General features: G+C 48.5%; 1 protein-coding gene across 1 annotated transcript in view; it reads right to left on the minus strand.

Annotated features, from left to right (window-relative positions):
• The window catches only part of LOC147710896 (alkaline phosphatase-like), a 224,356-nt gene that overhangs the window by 124,210 nt on the left and 83,129 nt on the right, over nt 1-17,017 (minus strand). Inside the window, exon 5 of the mRNA XM_086921672.1 lies at nt 13,397-13,572. Coding sequence (XP_086777798.1) covers nt 13,397-13,572 — 176 coding nt within the window. The remainder of the gene's footprint in view (nt 1-13,396; nt 13,573-17,017) is intronic.

The raw sequence follows: 17,017 nt of genomic DNA on the forward strand, positions 1-17,017 counted from the left end.
CGTGGTCTGGGCCACCGGGATCTGGTATCTCCCAAACTGCAGCAGAGGAGGGTGTGGTAGATCTCAGAAGTAAAAGCCAGTAGATTTCCCGGGGTTTATAGCAAGACGGACACTTCCTCGAAGTAGTTAAAGATGTCTGCTATAACCGAATGGTCTTCTTCCATATCGCGAAAGTATAATAAAATGTCATCTGCGTATATGGAAATCAGATTATGGGTCTCTCCGATCGAGATACCCATTCGTTCCTCGTGAGCTCTAACAGCTATAGCTAGGGGCTCTAGCGTTATAACAAATAATAAGGGCGATAAGGGGCAACCCTGCCGGTTACCTCTGTATACCGAATAGCTATCTGAGATGTACCGGCCTGTACGCGCTCGGGCCGAGGGATCCGTGTATAGTAGGCGTGCCCATTTTAGCAAGGAGTCTGGAAAACCGAAGCACCGCAATACCTTGAACATAAATGTCCATGACGGAGAGTCGAATGCCTGCCTGAGGTCCAGCGCTATACATCCGGCCTGAAGAAGGTCTTGTGGCGTGGCTAACATAAGGGCATGAAGTCTCCACGTATTTTGTGACGTACTCCTACCTGGGAGGAAGCTGCACTGGTCTGGGTGTATCAGAGCGGGAAGATGGGGTTGTATCCATAAAGCATTAGCCTTACTAAGTATCTTTTACTCAGTTGAGAGCATTGAAAGGGGCCTGTAGTTAGTCAGTTCGAGCGTATCTCTTCCGGGTTTTGGGATGGATGTGACTAGGGCTTGCATCGTCGAAATGGGTAGGTGACCTTCTTCGTATGATGTCTTATAGACTTTCTCGAGAACGGGCACCAAGGTATCAGATAATGTCTGGTAAAACTCCACTGGGAGCCCATCCATACCCGGTGTCTTGTTTTGGTTGAGGGACCGGATAGCAGCACGAATGTCCCGTTGTGTGATGGGGCCACCTATTTCTTCTTGTATTTCTTGTGATAGGGCTGGGAATGGCAGGTCTCGAAGGAACTCCGCCATCCGATCCGAGGCCTCCAAGGGGACAGGAGCATACAGTGCCTGCAAGTGATCATGGAATGCCCTATTAATCTCGGTCTGCGTATGTACTATGTTTCCCGACTCGTCACGGATCTGTGTAATCACCGGGGGGGCTGGTCTGTCCCACACCAGTCGGGCCAGTAAGGCGCTCGACCTGTCAGCTTCGGCGTGTTGCCGGCGTAAGTAGTCTTTATTGTCAATGGTCCTCAGAGTTTCTAATAATTCTGCATGATCTATATTCTCTGCTTGCAGTTCTCCCTTCTTTCCTGGGTCCACACTTGCCTCCCCCTCTAATGTTTTCAATCTGTTCTCAACTTCACAGAGTCTCTTATGAATTTCTTGTCTGGGCCCCACCAGTTGACCAATAGCGGCGCCTCGCACCACTATTTTCATAGCATCCCACACCACCAGGTTAGACGACGCAGTGTCCCAATTTTCAAGAAAATAATTGTTTAAGGTGTCAGACAGGGAAGTACAAAAAGGGGCATCTTCTAAGAGCAATGGATTAAGTCTCCAGGTGGGCACCGGAGACGGCACCTTACCCCACAGGAGGTCAGGGGCCTATGGTCATAGAAAGCTTTGGCCAAGTATTCCGAGGTACTAATCTTGGCCAACAGGGACCTGTAGCACAGGAATCTATCCAATCGTGTGTGTAGGTTATGTACTGGGGAGTAATAAGAATACTCTTGATAGGCCGGGTGTAATTCACGCCAAGTGTCCACCAATCTCCAACCCTCAGCCCAGGCCTTAAACGTCTCAGCCATTTTGGTCACCCCAGCCATCTGGAGAGGGGGGTGCGACCTATCCAAACCCACATCCAGCACCATGTTCCAATCACCGCCCAGGATCCAGGGGATATCCATCCAGTCAGATAACGCCCGTCCCACCTTACAAAGAAATGTATCTTGGTCAAAGTTCGGGGCGTAGATACTGCCAAGAACCAGTAATGTGCCATCCAGTGTGCCTTTCACCATGATATACCTGCCCTGATCATCCACCTTCCGCTCTAACTCTACAAAGGGTGTCCCGTGGCGTACCCATATGGTTGCCCCCCTGGAAAAGGCGGAGTAAGACGTGGAATAGATAGAGCCTCTCCATCTTTTCCTCAGTGTAAGAGCCTCGGATGCATGTTAGGTGAGATTCCTGCAAGAATGCGATCTGTGTGTGGTGCCGTAATAGAAATGCATGAATCCATTGCCTCTTTTGTAGTGCACTTAGCCCACGCACATTCCAGGTAGCTAATTTATAAGACCCTATTATGTCAGCCATAATCACCTCCGCTCTTATCCCGAAGTGTTACAATGCCTCCTCTGAGACGTAAAATAAATGGTAACCAGGAGACGTACTCTGTCCCTCCCAATGTCAAAACTAACTTGGCCCAGCATATTAACATTGCTGAGCCGAACGAGATAATTAGAAACATAACAATCCAAACACAGGTGCATGCGCCTTTGTGGGGGTGGCCAAGCACTGTTCTCTTCATCCTAACTGTCCTGCCGGATGCCGCCGGCTCAACCGTACGCCGACCTGGGGGTACTAATCAGGAACTTATACGCCAACCTGGGGGTACTAATCAGGAACTTATACTTAGGCCCTCTCTGGAGGACCCAGACAGGGGGACAGAAAAATCCTTCGGGGTATAGCAACCCAAACTGGCCCCACTCCCATCTCCTATTCAGCCGTGAGTCGAGACACCACTACATCCAGTTCCATGCATCAACAATAAATATAATTCCCCGGTCCCCCCGGTACCTCCTCGCATACCATAATGACAAATTTCAGCCAAATGTCACAAAAGGATATCAAAGTCTTTGAGCGATCCATCTACTTTAGACCGTGTCGCTTGGCCTCTCAGTTGTCCAGCATATCGTCTGCCGCCCTGGGTGTGACAGTAGGGAATAAAATCTTGCTGTGGTCCGAGTCTGAGTGAATCGTACTATTGTCCGTGTCCGTACTAATCTTCTCCTGATCGTCCCGGAAGGTGCCCACCAGTGCAACAGCTCCCAGCTGATCTTTCTTCTGCTGTTCCCGCGGAGGTCCGTGAGGTCCCGACCTCCTGCCTGAGACAGACGAGCCTCCGTCGTTTTGTCCCGAACCTCTCCTCGATCCGCCAGAAGATGCGTCCTGGGTAGCCACCTGACTGCCCTCAATGCCCATCACTTCCAGCCACTCTTCCGCATTCGTTGGACTTTCGAAGAAATGCGTTTTCTTGTCATACACGATCTTCAGGCGAGCCGGGAACAGCACCGCATACTTCAACTTGGCTCTTTGAAGTCTCTTCTTCTCCTCCAGATGTGAAGATCTTTGTTTTTGCACCACGTTGGTATAGTCCGGGTATAGCGATCTTCGACGGTTCTCAAATTTTATTAGGGATTTCTCTCTCGCCTTTTGCAGAAGGACATCCCTGTCCCGGTAATTTAAGATCCGTACGATCAAAGGGCGGGGCGGACGGCCCGGTCTATGCCTTCCAGTGGGGATGCGATGTGCTCTTTCCACACAAAAGTGTGGCGACAAGCCGTCCATGGCGATGTGGTCTCAGAACCATTGTTCCATTAAGTCCTCCGTATGGGTCCCCTCACAGCGTTCCGGAAGGCCAATGACGCAGATGTGATTGCGTCGATTGCGGCCTTCCGCATCTTCCACAAGGTCCATCAGGGAGGCAGCCTGCTGCTGCAACTGCTGGATAAAGGTCTGCCACCGTCGGGGCGTGGCCTGCCATCTCCCGGCCCTGGTCCTTAACCTTGTCAGCCAGTTTAGTACGATCTGCTTTAAGCAGGGAGAGGTTGGTGGTAAGGCCCCCGAGTTGTATCTCCATGGCTGGCCTGGAATCCCTAATTTCTTTTAGGATCAAGTCCAGTTTGTCAGTTTGTTGTTCTCCAATAGGGCTCAGCTCAGCATTCCCCGAAATAGCCCCTCCATCCTCGGCGTCCTGAGTTCGCTGAACAGAGGCCGGGCCCTCCCGGCCTTCAAGCGCCTTCGCCCCCTTCCGGACCATGGCCAGGTATATCGAGGATTGTCTGGTCCTTTTCACATGCGCACTGTCCAGCGCAGGCCCTATAGCCGGAGCTATTCCGTGGGGTACAATTTAGAAAAGGGGGTGGTGATGAACAGTGTCTGAGTTAAGCAGACCACTCTTACCCAGTCCAAAGATCAGGGCTTGATCCATCACCGTTATTTATCTCACTGCCCCATCCCAGTTCAGAACCTGGCTATATGCAAATCAGTCTGTCCCTGGCCCAGTGCATCATGGGAACAGGGCAGACTAAACTACCAAGCCAATTCTTCACCAGAAAGGAGACAAGCTACCGGGGACCGGTTTCTGGCATTTCAGCCTTCTTCGGCCCGGCTTGCTTGAATCCTGATGGAGCAGTGAGAAAGGGACTCATGTCTGAGTATACCCTGCCACACCTATAGTGGCCAAAATCGATTTAGAAAAGGGGGTGGTGATGAACAGAGTGTCTGAGTTAAGCAGACCACTCTTACCCAGTCCAAAGATCAGGGCTTGATCCATCACCGTTATTTATCTCACTGCCCCATCCCAGTTCAGAACCTGGCTATATGCAAATCAGTCTGTCCCTGGCCCAGTGCATCATGGTAACAGGGCAGACTAAACTACCAAGCCAATTCTTCACCAGAAAGGAGACAAGCTACCGGGGACCGGTTTCTGGCATTTCAGCCTTCTTCGGCCCGGCTTGCTTGAATCCTGATGGAGCAGTGAGAAAGGGACTCATGTCTGAGTATACCCTGCCACACCTATAGTGGCCAAAATCGATTTAGAAAAGGGGGTGGTGATGAACAGAGTGTCTGAGTTAAGCAGACCACTCTTACCCAGTCCAAAGATCAGGGCTTGATCCATCACCGTTATTTATCTCACTGCCCCATCCCAGTTCAGAACCTGGCTATCAGTCTGTCCCTGGCCCAGTGCATCATGGGAACAGGGCAGACTAAACTACCAAGCCATCAGGATTCTAGCAAACCGGGCCGAAGACGGCTGTAATGCCAGAAACCGGTCCCCGGGAGCTTGTTTCCTTCCCAGTGTAAGAATTTCCTTTTGTAGTTTGGCTTGCCCTGTTCCCATCATGCACTGGGACAGGAACAGACTAATTTGCATACAGCCAGGTTCTGAAACTGGGATGGTGCAGTGAGCTAAAAAACGGTGTTGGATCTAGCCCTGATCTCTTGACTGGGTGAGAGCTTTCTGCTTAATTCAGAGACTCTGTCCCTCACCACCCCTTGTTGTAAATATTCTGTGGGGTACAGCACCTCCCTGCGCCACTTCGTAAGCTCTGTCCCACCAGCCCGCAGGGTCCAGAGTAGTTTTCCAGCGAAGGTGCCGCCGCTATGGCCTTCTGCTTCACTCCGGAGACGTCTCCACGTGTCCTAGGCCCCGAAACCACACTCCGCCTTCTCAGGACCTCCTATTCTCTCTTCGGGTACTGCCTGGCAAGGGGTCCGGTCCTCACCCCCCGGGGTGCACCACCGCGTATCGTAGAGGGGGAATCTCCCAAGCATAGCCCGTAATGGCCGCCGCTCTAGTACCCCTCTTTGGGCAGTTGCCTCCTCAAAATGCCCATCTCCACGCCACCCTCCGGGCGCAGCGTCCACTAATGTCGCGGCGCGGGCAGGGGGGGAGGGATGGAGAAGCCCCCCCTCATCAGTATTGCCGGTCTCTTCCTCCTCACCTCTGGATCCCGCACCTAGGGGCCCGCTGAATGTTAAAAACGACGTGGGAGCTCTCCGCCTCCTCCAGCCCTCTGGGTCAGCCGTCCAGGATTATTGCCCGCTCCCCGCAGTTCCGGGCAGGTCCCATGCCTCAGTCCGCAGTAGTGCCTGTAGGCAGGTCTCTGCAACACAGTGCTCCACCACGGGGCCACCGGCCCGTTTACGGGCCCAGCCCGCAGTCCAGCCCCCGGCCTCAGGCTCGGGGGAAGGCGCAGCAGGCCCAAGCTCTTCACCGGCACCGCGCAGTCTCTTGTGCTGTCCGTCCCAGCACGGGGGCCCCCGGGGGGGTCCGCCGCTGAGTTTGTACTGCGGTCGCAAACAGGGACCTTCCAGAAGCTCTAATTAGGATAATGACCCCCAGGCGGCTCTGGAGCTCCAGCTTCAGCTGTCCGCCATCGTGGCTGGCTAGCCACGCCCCCCTCCTTGCAGACTTTATACTTAGGCCCTAATTCCAAGTTATATTTTAAGTTCCGGCCCATGCACAACTGGACGTTCGTGCACAGTTTGGATATTTAAGTTGTTCATCAATTACCACATACCACAGTTTTTCCCTAATAGATTTCACCAGGAAAAAGCTTGTGAAATCTAAAGGCTAAACACTTCAGGAATAAAGCAACACATGTGGTAGAAGGCATGGTTAACACTGATTCCACATTTTAGAACTCCTTCTGAGTTGGGTGATTCTGAAGAGACGATAATTACGTCACCTAGTAAATACTCCACCCCAGGATAGCGATAATTATTACCTAGATGCTGGAATTGTAATCCAAATTCTGCACAACACAGAATCAATGTCTCAGTCTCTCCATCGGTCTTTCTATTATGTTATTCACAAATGTACATAGCTAACTATATTTTAGTCTTCGTTTGATGTCACCAAGCTCACCTATTTTGTCAATGTTTCTACCTCCTGTAACTTCATATACTCTAATAATTCTCCATTGCTGCTGTCTTTGCCCTGACACTACAAATACAAATTATATACATGTGTGTACACATATACAGATGGCAAAGCAAAAAGGCTCATCTTTTATGTACATTTTCCTCCCATTTGAATTCACCAGCTCTGTTTTCACTCTTGCACTAACATTATATGTCATAGAGAGGCATAGCTAAGTAAACAAGATCAAACGTACACAGATATTGATAATACAAAGCCTGCATATTCCACTGTTTACTAGACATTTTTCAACTGATAAATTCCAGCAGGCTTGAGTTACTGAATGTTAACGGGGGAGGGGTACGTTATTGTACCCATTCATTAACACATGAGATAAACATCACAACACTTATAATTGTAATCCCTGTGCAAACAGGTGTTTGCAGAAGAATCACAACTGAATGGGTTACGTATAGTCAGGCCTATAGCCTTCACCTATGCATTTGAACCTGGTGCACTGAATCTGAAAGCATGTGGTTAATAAATAAAAAATAACTCACCAAAACATTCTGAATAACCTTAAGCATGGCTTTTTAAAGAGTAGGATAGACTGGAAGTAGCTTCGGATCAACAAACCATCATTTTGTATATTTTGTCTGTTCTGAAGAATTTATGTGATAGTGACAGACCTCTCAGGCCCTGATTCGCTGTCTGGAAGATTTGTTCAAATGGCCATTTGAGAATGTTTGTACTGGCTGGTGACTATTGGACTTGGCCCTTTTTGCAGAGTTATCCCCAAACATTTTGCCTTCTTCCTCCTTCTTTTTCTGACCTGTTGTTGTTGGCTTTAGGACTCTTGACACTTTGTCACTGCTAATCGGTGCTCAAGTGCATATGCTCTCTGTGTAAATTGTATTGGTGATTAGTTTATCCATGATTGGCATATCTGATTTACTAGTACGTCCCGAGTATTGTGCACCAGGTATGCCCAGGGCCTATACATCAAATCCTACTAGTGGGCCTGCAGCACTGATTTTGCCACTCACATGATTAGCCCTATCCCCACGTCTCAGACCTGCCACTTCAGTGTCTGTATGGGTAGTTTAAACTGCCATGTTGACTTGGCAAGTGCACCTATTTGCCAGGCCCAAACCTTCCCTTTTACTACATGTAAGGTATCCCTAAGGTAGACCCAAGGTAGCCCCATGCTCAGGGTGCAGTGTATTTAAAAGGTAGGACACGTGCTTGTGTGTTTTACATATCCTAATAGTGAAATACTTCTAATTTTGTTTTTCACTATTGCAAGGACTATTTCTCCCATAGGTTGTCATTGGAGTTACTTTGTAACCTCTTACAAGTGTAACTTCCAATTGGGAAGAGATAGAGATTTGGAGTTTGGGACCTCTGAACTCACAATTTAAAAATACATCTTTTAGTAAAGTTGGTTTTTAAATTGCGTGTTTTGAGAATGCCACTTTTGCATTTTCTTGCTTTACTATTGTGTGTCTCTGCCTGTCTGTGGAATCAATGTTAGAGGAAGGGTGACAGTTGGGCTGTATTCACTCTAGACAGTCACACAAAGGGACCTAAGGGGTGCTCTGCATATACTGATGGCCCATCACCTGGCTAATGGGTCTTCTTGAGCTAGAGTGGTGGTAGGAGTTGTCACTGACACCTGAATAGGGCTGTGCCTGTCCTCACACAAAGCTGTCTCAACCCCCCTGTAGTGTGGAGCCAGGTCAGGAAAAGGCAGGGTCTTGTGCAATACAAAGACTTTCCTTTGACGTTTGCCTACTTCAAAGGCAGAAACTGGTATAAGTACTGGAGCTGTGACCCCACATTTTTAGAACTCTTCTGAGCCAACAAGAGATTCTGCCAAGCAGAAGAGCTGGAGAAGCTGTAGGAGGGGAACTGCCACTCTGTTTGGTGCCGTGTTGTGCTGGCCTGCTGCTTGTGGCTTCTGTTTTGGGCAGTAAGGGTCTGGACTTTGCTTTCTGCATCCTGCTTACCAAGGTTCTTCAAGGGCTAGTGTGTGCTTGCCTTCTGTTAAGAACTCTCAGGATCATCAACAACTTCATCTGTAGCCCTTGAACACTCCTCTGCTAGGAGTTCTTTCCGACCTGCCAAGTGGTGCCAATTCCAGTTCTGGGACCTGGAGATGGCTTTACTGCAAAATACTGAAGAAACTCCATGCATCGACCTTCAGTGCCTTTCTTTCCTGCTACAGCATTGCCATACGATTGAAAAACCAATGCATTACCAGGGTGCGGCCAACGAATCAGAGCAGCACCTGCCGAGCGGCTGAAATGATCGCCGCAGACCAAAATAAGAGCACAGTGTCACCGGCGTCCGTGGCACCCCCTCCGAGTTCGATGCGGCCCTGCTCTGCGGCTGAAAAAATCGACACATCACCTGTTCCAGGGCTGGCTGGAAAATCTATGCAGCACTCGTTTGCTGCTGCCGCATCGACCCAGTGCATCCAAATTTTTGATGCATCACACCTGGGCGCTAGGTTCTGCATCAATGGTATCTAGCAGTAAATACCAGAGGCAGTATGTTCGGAAACCGAAGCATCACCTTCCCTTACAGTAAGGAACCAATGTATCATCTTCCCTGACAGTAAAGAACCAACACATCACCTCACCTGCGTTGCAATAAGGAACCGATGCATCCCCTCCTTCATTTTTGATTTTGACGCATCCCAGGTACTTTGTGATAAAAGCGATGCATCCATAGTTTCCTATAGACGAAACTATTTTGAATCTTTTAAAATTGATATCTCTACTTGTGTATGTCGGATTTTTTGTTGTTTTGCTCTAGTTTTATTCAGATAAATATTAGTTATTTTTCAAACTGGTGTAGTGTCCTTTTGTAGTGTGTTCACTGTCTTACTGTGTGTGTTTGGACAAGGGCTTTACACATTGCCTCAGAGTTAAGCCTGACTGCTTATGGCAAGCAACCAAGGGGATGAACAGGGGTTATCTGGGTGTGAAATCCCCTTACTCCGACTAGAACAAGGGTCCCTGCTTGGACAGCGTGCAAGGCACTGCCAAATAGAGACCCCCATTTCTATCATAGGTGGCAGCCGTGAGATAGGACTTGTGTTTGTACTTTGCATACAGTGATTGGTGTCTACTACCACCAGATCACAGACCATTAAGTACCAGCATAACTTTTTTTATTTATCTTTTTGCAACTCTTGAATTTGTCCACAATCATGTCTCAGTCTGGTGAGCCATCAGCAGTACCTGCAGAGTTCGTGTTTGAGCAGGAGAGGTTGGTGCCTAAGCTCAATGAAATTCTTCAGGGATACCAAGTGTTCTTTTAAAGACCTCACTGGAATGGAGGAGCTTCAAACGATGCTGAGGGCCTAGTTGGCAGCCAGGGAGGCTGGTGGGCAAACAGAGAATGAAAGTTATGCTGTGGAGGAGAAGGAACAAAGTGTGCACCTGGGATGGCTGGAGGAGCCAGCATCGCCTGTGGGTCGGGGCCAGCCTGAATGGTAGAAGATCTCCCTCCAGAGCTGGCAGCAGTGTTTCCTCTCCAGTCTTGTGTCCAGAAGGCCTTGAGTTTCAGGGAACCAGGAAAATCAAGCAGGAGCTTGTAAAATCCTGGGTGACGCAGAAAAGAGAGAACATTGTGGAGATGGAAAGAAACAGATTGAGGCCTAGAGAAGAAAAATGCTTTTTACTCATGAACTGAGTTTGAGAGAGCTGCAGTTGAAAGTCAAGAGTGCTGAGTCCAGCTCAGATGGTGGCATAGCAGCGAAAATGTAATACCTAGTACTGCAGAGTAAGTACACTTACCAAGAGGCTTAGGGGCTGACTTGAAGAATGGGATGACATACACCAGTGGGTTCAGGTTTATCAGGTAGCTCAAGAGGTGTGCAGGGTCCCTGAGGTGTATTGGGGAACTGGCACGAGGAGTCATATTGCTAGTGGTAGAAGGGACACTCAACTGGCTCTCGACAATTTGAGTGCAGGAGAGCTTATGTTCAGTCACGGCCATCACCCGGTGCGGCGAGATCTCTCTGACCCAGGGAACTTGCACTGGATTTTGGTGGATGCCAGAAGGGGTGGTTCAGGTTTTACCCAACCAAAGAATGTGGGGGAGGTTTGCAGTAGCCCAGATAGGTGTTGTGGGATGAGTAGGGGGTCCCATGTCCTTTCCCAGGGTAGGAGGAGAGGTGGGTATAGGCAGGGGCCCAGGTTTCCCAAAACCCTGTATGGTTCCGAGAGCAAGCACCAAGAGGGCCTAGTCTGCACCCCAAGTCCCTCCCCTGAGGCATACCTCATATTGTCAGGGGAACTGGGGGGGGCGGAGGGGTGGCGGCTGTCACAAGCGCCCCACTAGTTCTGGTGTCTGGCAGCTCCACTCCGGAGGGGAGGGTGCAGAAGTCCAGATGGATGGATGAGAGGGGGAGACAGTCCCCAGAAGGTGGACCAGTGGGTTAGGGGTTGCCAGCTCTGAGGTCAGAACACCGCAGGACTGACCAAGGCATGGCCACATCTGGCTTGAGCGGCTCCAGGTGCTGCCAGATGAACAGAGGGCAGAAGACTATTGCCAAATAGACTTTGCACAACACCTGCAGTAAGTGTTTCTCTTGGTTAGGGTGGATATACTACCCCGGAAGTCCTGGTGTGCCAGGCACCTGCTCAACCTAAGGGTATAGATCCTGGGTTGGGAGACCAGTTGCAGGGTAGCACCCCTGAACTGGTCGGAGAATTGTGCAGGACACTTGCCACAAGCACCCTGACAGTTCTGGAGTCTGGGGGTACCACTCCACAGTGAAAGTTATACAGCCCCAGAGGGGGAGACAAGGTGTGGGAGTGCCCATGCCGTCTTCTGGTCAGTCTCGGAGTATAGATCCCTGGCTGGAGTGCCAGTCTCAGGATACCACCCCTGAACTGGTTGGACGGAGAGAGGATAAAGGGTGCCAGTCACCTGGGGCTACTTCCCCCACTTGGAGAAACCACAAAGGTTGGAGAGTCCTGAAAGGCCTGAGCCCTAGCTCTTGTCACTGACAGCTGTCAGTGGCCACTGTGGATTACTGTCCTGGTGGACTGAGTTGCCCTTGGGTTGGGGACAAAAGTTACACCCCAGGGGTGGAGTGTACCACACCACTGTGTTAGCCGTGGTGGTACTGTCTGCCTACTGGGATATATTTGTGAGTAAAGCGCGGTTAGGTGCTGCCCAGATGGGATTCACAGGTGAGGGAAAGCATTCCCCATGGGTTAGCTTAGTGGGCCCTGAGAGTATGGACAGAGGGATCCAGCTGGTTTCCGAAAGGAGTAGAATCAGAACTTGCCCCTGCTGTTGTGGGCCAGGGTCCATTTTCTATCGCCCTAATCAGGGAAGTTCAGCAAGGTATTGATTATTCTACCCTGGATTTAGGCTTGAAGTGGGTTGTGTTGGACCCGTCCCTTTTTGCAAGGTTATCCCCAAACGTTTTGCCTTCTTCCGCCTATTTTTTTAAGACCTGATTTTGTTGGCTTTAAGGCTATGCATTGGATATGAGAATGGCTAAATGAGGTTGTTAACAGCAGCTATTTTATTTTTATTTAGCGTAGCGGACTGTCATGGCAGAGCAAATAAGCAACAGTAATATTGCCAACGGAATGGCACTCAACCAGTCTTGGAGAAAGGAAAGATGAAACGGGAATCTAACATATCGTTTGTGATTCATATAACCCAACATCAGGTATGTTGTTATACCACTCACCTTAATATTTTCTAAGACCTGTCCAAGTATGTGTAACAACCCCAACAACCATAGGGTGCAATATCCAAAGAGCAGATTAAAGACATGCCGTTGGTCAATAAAAAGGCAGAGACCTTTTTCTGGACATATAATGATCAATTTTTTATAAGCACATTGTTCGTTCACATAAGAAATTCTGTGAGAAATGTCAAAAGGGTTGTTGTCTTGTAATAACCATATAAAAACTAGGTTTCATGTTTTTTCCTATTGAAATCTGAAGAAACAGCTTTCTCCTTTATTAAGACCACTGAAAGTAGCCTTTAGAGAGGGATGAATACACAAAAACAGGTTGCATTGTGCTTTTTTAATATGCTTTAAATGCACATTCCCTCTTGTTTTCTTGTACTGCCTCTGATTATACTGCCTCCAACCCCTTACTTCTTCTAGTCATATTTTAGCTAGGCCTGGGCGGAGTTCGCAGAGTTCCAAGTGATCAAAAAACCCTGCTGCACTATGGGGAGTTCCACAAGCGGCAGAGTGCGATATATCACAATGCTTATGCTGATTATTATTATTGGTGTTGGTCCCAAGCTCTAAAATCAGTGTGAACGGCACCACGTGCAGCTCAAGAGGGTGCTGCTTCCTTCTGCCGCTCGAGTAGTTGTTCTCCCTCAATGGCAGCTCCTTCAACATGAGAGTAAGTCTCAGCGCGAGCAATAGCAACCAGCTGCAACCGCCTGTGTTGAGAAATCTCGCTGGGAGGTGGTCTGGAGTAAGGTTTTCCTCGCTCGCTAACTTAATGTTGGTGTGTTGCTGGAGAGGAAAAACTCCACTCCGTGCTGTTGCGCTGTGTTTTTTGGTACTCCGCTCTCTATGCAGAGCTGGGAGTGGGAAAAACTCTGCAAACTCCGGAAGCGGAGCAGAATTGCACGCCCAGGCCAGGAATCATCGTAGCCCCCTTCAACATTTGGATCTAGTTGCACCCCTGCTCTGCAGCCCCATCACAACAGTTTTGTCCTTCTCACTTCCCCACAGTACCACATCCCAGCTCAGCACCCACAGCTTTACCTCCATGTCAGGGATGTTCTCTAACAGCTGCCAGGCAATGTCCTTGCAACCTTGTTCTCTAGCTTCTCGTGGTATGTCGCTATCAGAATACCAGTCCCTGTCGACGACATGTGCGTAAGCAGCTCCTGGGGTGGCGTGCTGGACTCTGGTCGTTGTCACCAGCCCCACAGACTTCCCTACATTGAACACAGAATACATAATCATTAGAAGATATGTATTGTTACAACACAAAGAACATATGCCCTAAAAGCTACGAGAGCGATCACAAAATACTTTTCCTGCGCACTTCATCCAAACAAAGTGATGCGTTTTGTTGAAATGTGAATGAGCCTTACCTTGTCGTTACTTTTTCTCCCTAATTAATTACATAGTGAGGCTACCATGCCGCACTATGCAAATAATTAGGGTGAAAATGTACTCTGAGTTAGGCAAGTACCAGTAAGAAATTGAAGCAATACCTATGTATAATGGAAGTATGCAAGTCAGCAGTGGTGACGTTTTTTGCCTATGTATGTATTTCCTGCACTTGCCACAGAAATATTGATCTTCTGCATAACTTGCAGATTTTAATAAAAAGCTTTGTTTCTATCTCAAACAGGTCAAAAGTCACACAAAAAAGCAGCAATATATGTTGCTGCACAGTGGGTGCCCTTGCCAAAGGTTGACTGGTCCGCTTTCTGTAACCTATTGTTGTATTGGAGTGTTAAAGTGGTTAGTGGCAGCCAGTAATGTGTAGCAGTGGCGGAATGGGCACAAACACACTTTCACATACATACTCACATCCAGAACATGGACACGCACGCACAATTCAAACCATGCACAAACATACACATATTTATACATGCACACACACAAACGCACCAGCCTAACATTACAAAAAAAAGGTTAAAGGGCTGAATCTTGGATGGCAGAAGGGAAGCCGCAGTGGTTTCTGTAGGACTAGGACTGCCACATCCTCTCTCTGGCTGACCGTCAGCCAATGAAAGGAGGCAGTAAACCCTTACCTGTCACAGAGTGGGATGGAGTCAGTGAAAGTTGCTGACCCAACCCCACTCTGTGATGAGCATCCATGATGGACACTCGGCCCTAAGCACTTCAGGCCTTAAAACTGAAGTGCCCAGGCCCAAGTCGATCAATGATGCTCCCCCTTTTCATGAGAGGGAGGCTCATTGAAGACTTTGCCGGGGTGTGGAGGCCACACATGGGAAATCTTCAGCCTGGCAAATATTGGCTCAGCCAACCAGGTGCATGCACATTTAGAGCATGTACAGCCCCTGGATGCCTTATCCGAACACAAAGAGTATTTGTCAGACTGATCCTTGCTCAGCCTGACAGACAGTCTTCATGTAGGAAAAAGGTGGAGGCTCGGGGCTTCTCCACCCTCAATGGCGGGCTGCTGCTGGAAGTGGTACTAATTAGATTTCAACCTGTGCTAAGACAGTTTACATAGATGGAAATTACAAAATAATGAAGTAATACTGTCAAAGAATGTGCCACATTACGTAGCAAAATTTGACTTTTCCGGACACATTTACCCAACTCAGTCACATAATTTGCCCCTCTCATAATTCCAGTACCCCTGCCTATGTATCACTGAGTATGGGTACTGTAGCAGAGGGCAAACACAAGGAGATGATGGACGTAGCACTGAAACTTTTCAGACACTCATAATCATTCTTTATCTCACTTCGCCACCTCAGTGCAGACCCAGCTATATGCAAATCAGTCTTGACCCTGTGTCTCATGGGAACAGTTCAGCCAAAACTGCCTAGCCAGGTCTTCCCTGGACAGGAAACAAACATCCCGGGACTGGTTTCGAGGTAACACCTCTCATCAGCTAGGCTAGCTGAATCCAGTGGCAAAGTGGGCAAAGGACCCACGTCTGGACATACTCTGCCAACTTAGGGCGAACAAAGCAAACACAAGGAGATGATGGACAGAGCACTGAAACTTTTCAGACAGTCATCCCCAGTCACAGATCTGGGTTGAATCCATCATCGTTCTTTAGCGCACTTCGCCAACCTAGTTCATACCCAGCCCTATGCAAATCATTCTTGACCCTGTTCCTTATGAGAACAGTCCAGCCCGAACTGCCAAGCCAGGTCCTTCGTGGACCAGAAACAAACATCCTGGGACCGATTTCGGGGTAACACCCCTCGGCAGCCAGGCTAGCTTGAATCCAGAGGTAAAGTCAGCAAGGAACCCACCTCTGGGCATACCCTGCTAACTTAGGGGGAACAAAGCGAACACAAGGAGATGATGGAATTAACGCTGAAACTTTTTAGACACTCACCCCCAGTCACAGATCTGGGATGAATCCATCATCGTTCTTGAGCTCACTTCGCCACTCCAGTTCAGACCCAGCTATATGCAAATCAGTCTTGACCCAGTGCCTCATGGGAACAGTCCAGCCCGAACTGCCAAGCCAGGTCTTCCCTGGACTAGAAACAAGCATCCTGGGACTGGTTTCGGGGTAACACCCCTCATCAGCAGGCTTAGCCAGGGGACCTCTGTTTGCAGAATGCAACTCTTTCTCTGCTAACTTCCTTCTTAGACTGGTCAGTCACCACAGGCTATCTCACTCCCATTCCCACCCTGTCCAAATGATACTTTTCAATCATATCATGCAGAAACAACACTACATCATGATTACTCTGTTACATGCCATGAAAACGTTGGTTCGTTCAACATGCCCCACTTCTCTCAAACTCTTTCCATGTCTTCCTGTAATCAGTTAAGTTGGTAGAGGTTGTGATCCTTCCTTTCCAATGTGCCAGAAGTCATACAGTAATTGGGGAGGTCACCTAAGTTTCTGCCATTGGTGTCCACCCCTAACTCTTGCTCACCATGTATAGTATAAAGGTTCAGCCAAATATCAATCCAGACTTTCACTATGTGACCTCTCTATATGATGTTCCACCTAGGGCACTGTAAAACCTACACTCCTACTATTTCTAGTAGACATCTGATTTTCCTGATTAGCTCATTGCCCGAGGCTACTTTGTTTTGTCCAATGCAAATGTAACTTTTTAAGACATCTTCCTTTCCAACAAACACACAGTTTCCAAGACTGTGGAAACTCAGTAAAAGGCATCACTATGATTCTCTTATTTACTAGCCCCATGGCCATTTATATAACTAGGACAACTCAAAATCTCCACTCCAATGGTGTTGTTTCAACATGTTAATCTTTTGGTGGTCACACAGAGACACCTGTAACATTTCTAGGTCTTTTCTAAATAAATGCAATAACCTCCATAGTTGATCCCAGATTAACAAAACTGTCACTCAATGCAGACCAGTACCCAAAGTTCCTGCACTGCATTGTGTGTCAGGGATAGAGCAGGTACTTGATTTCTCCCTAGCACCAGCGCACAATTAGGCCGCCAAGCGCCACACACAAACCTTGTCAACATAGTACAAAGGTGTCTCTGTGAGTCTAGCTTAGTTTTTGCACTGGAAAGGTAACCTTCCAATGCAAAATACTATGGTTAGACAAACTTTACAACATTGCCTGCTTTGGATGTGTGCTGTACAGTGCAGGACACATGCAAAGTGGGAAAAGTAAGGTGAAATGAAAGCATTTATGCTTTTTGATGCCTGCTTTCAAGTGGTATTTTT

This window comes from Lissotriton vulgaris, chromosome 5 (genome assembly GCF_964263255.1).
Source record: "Lissotriton vulgaris chromosome 5, aLisVul1.2, whole genome shotgun sequence".
Taxonomy (NCBI): domain Eukaryota; kingdom Metazoa; phylum Chordata; class Amphibia; order Caudata; family Salamandridae; genus Lissotriton; species Lissotriton vulgaris.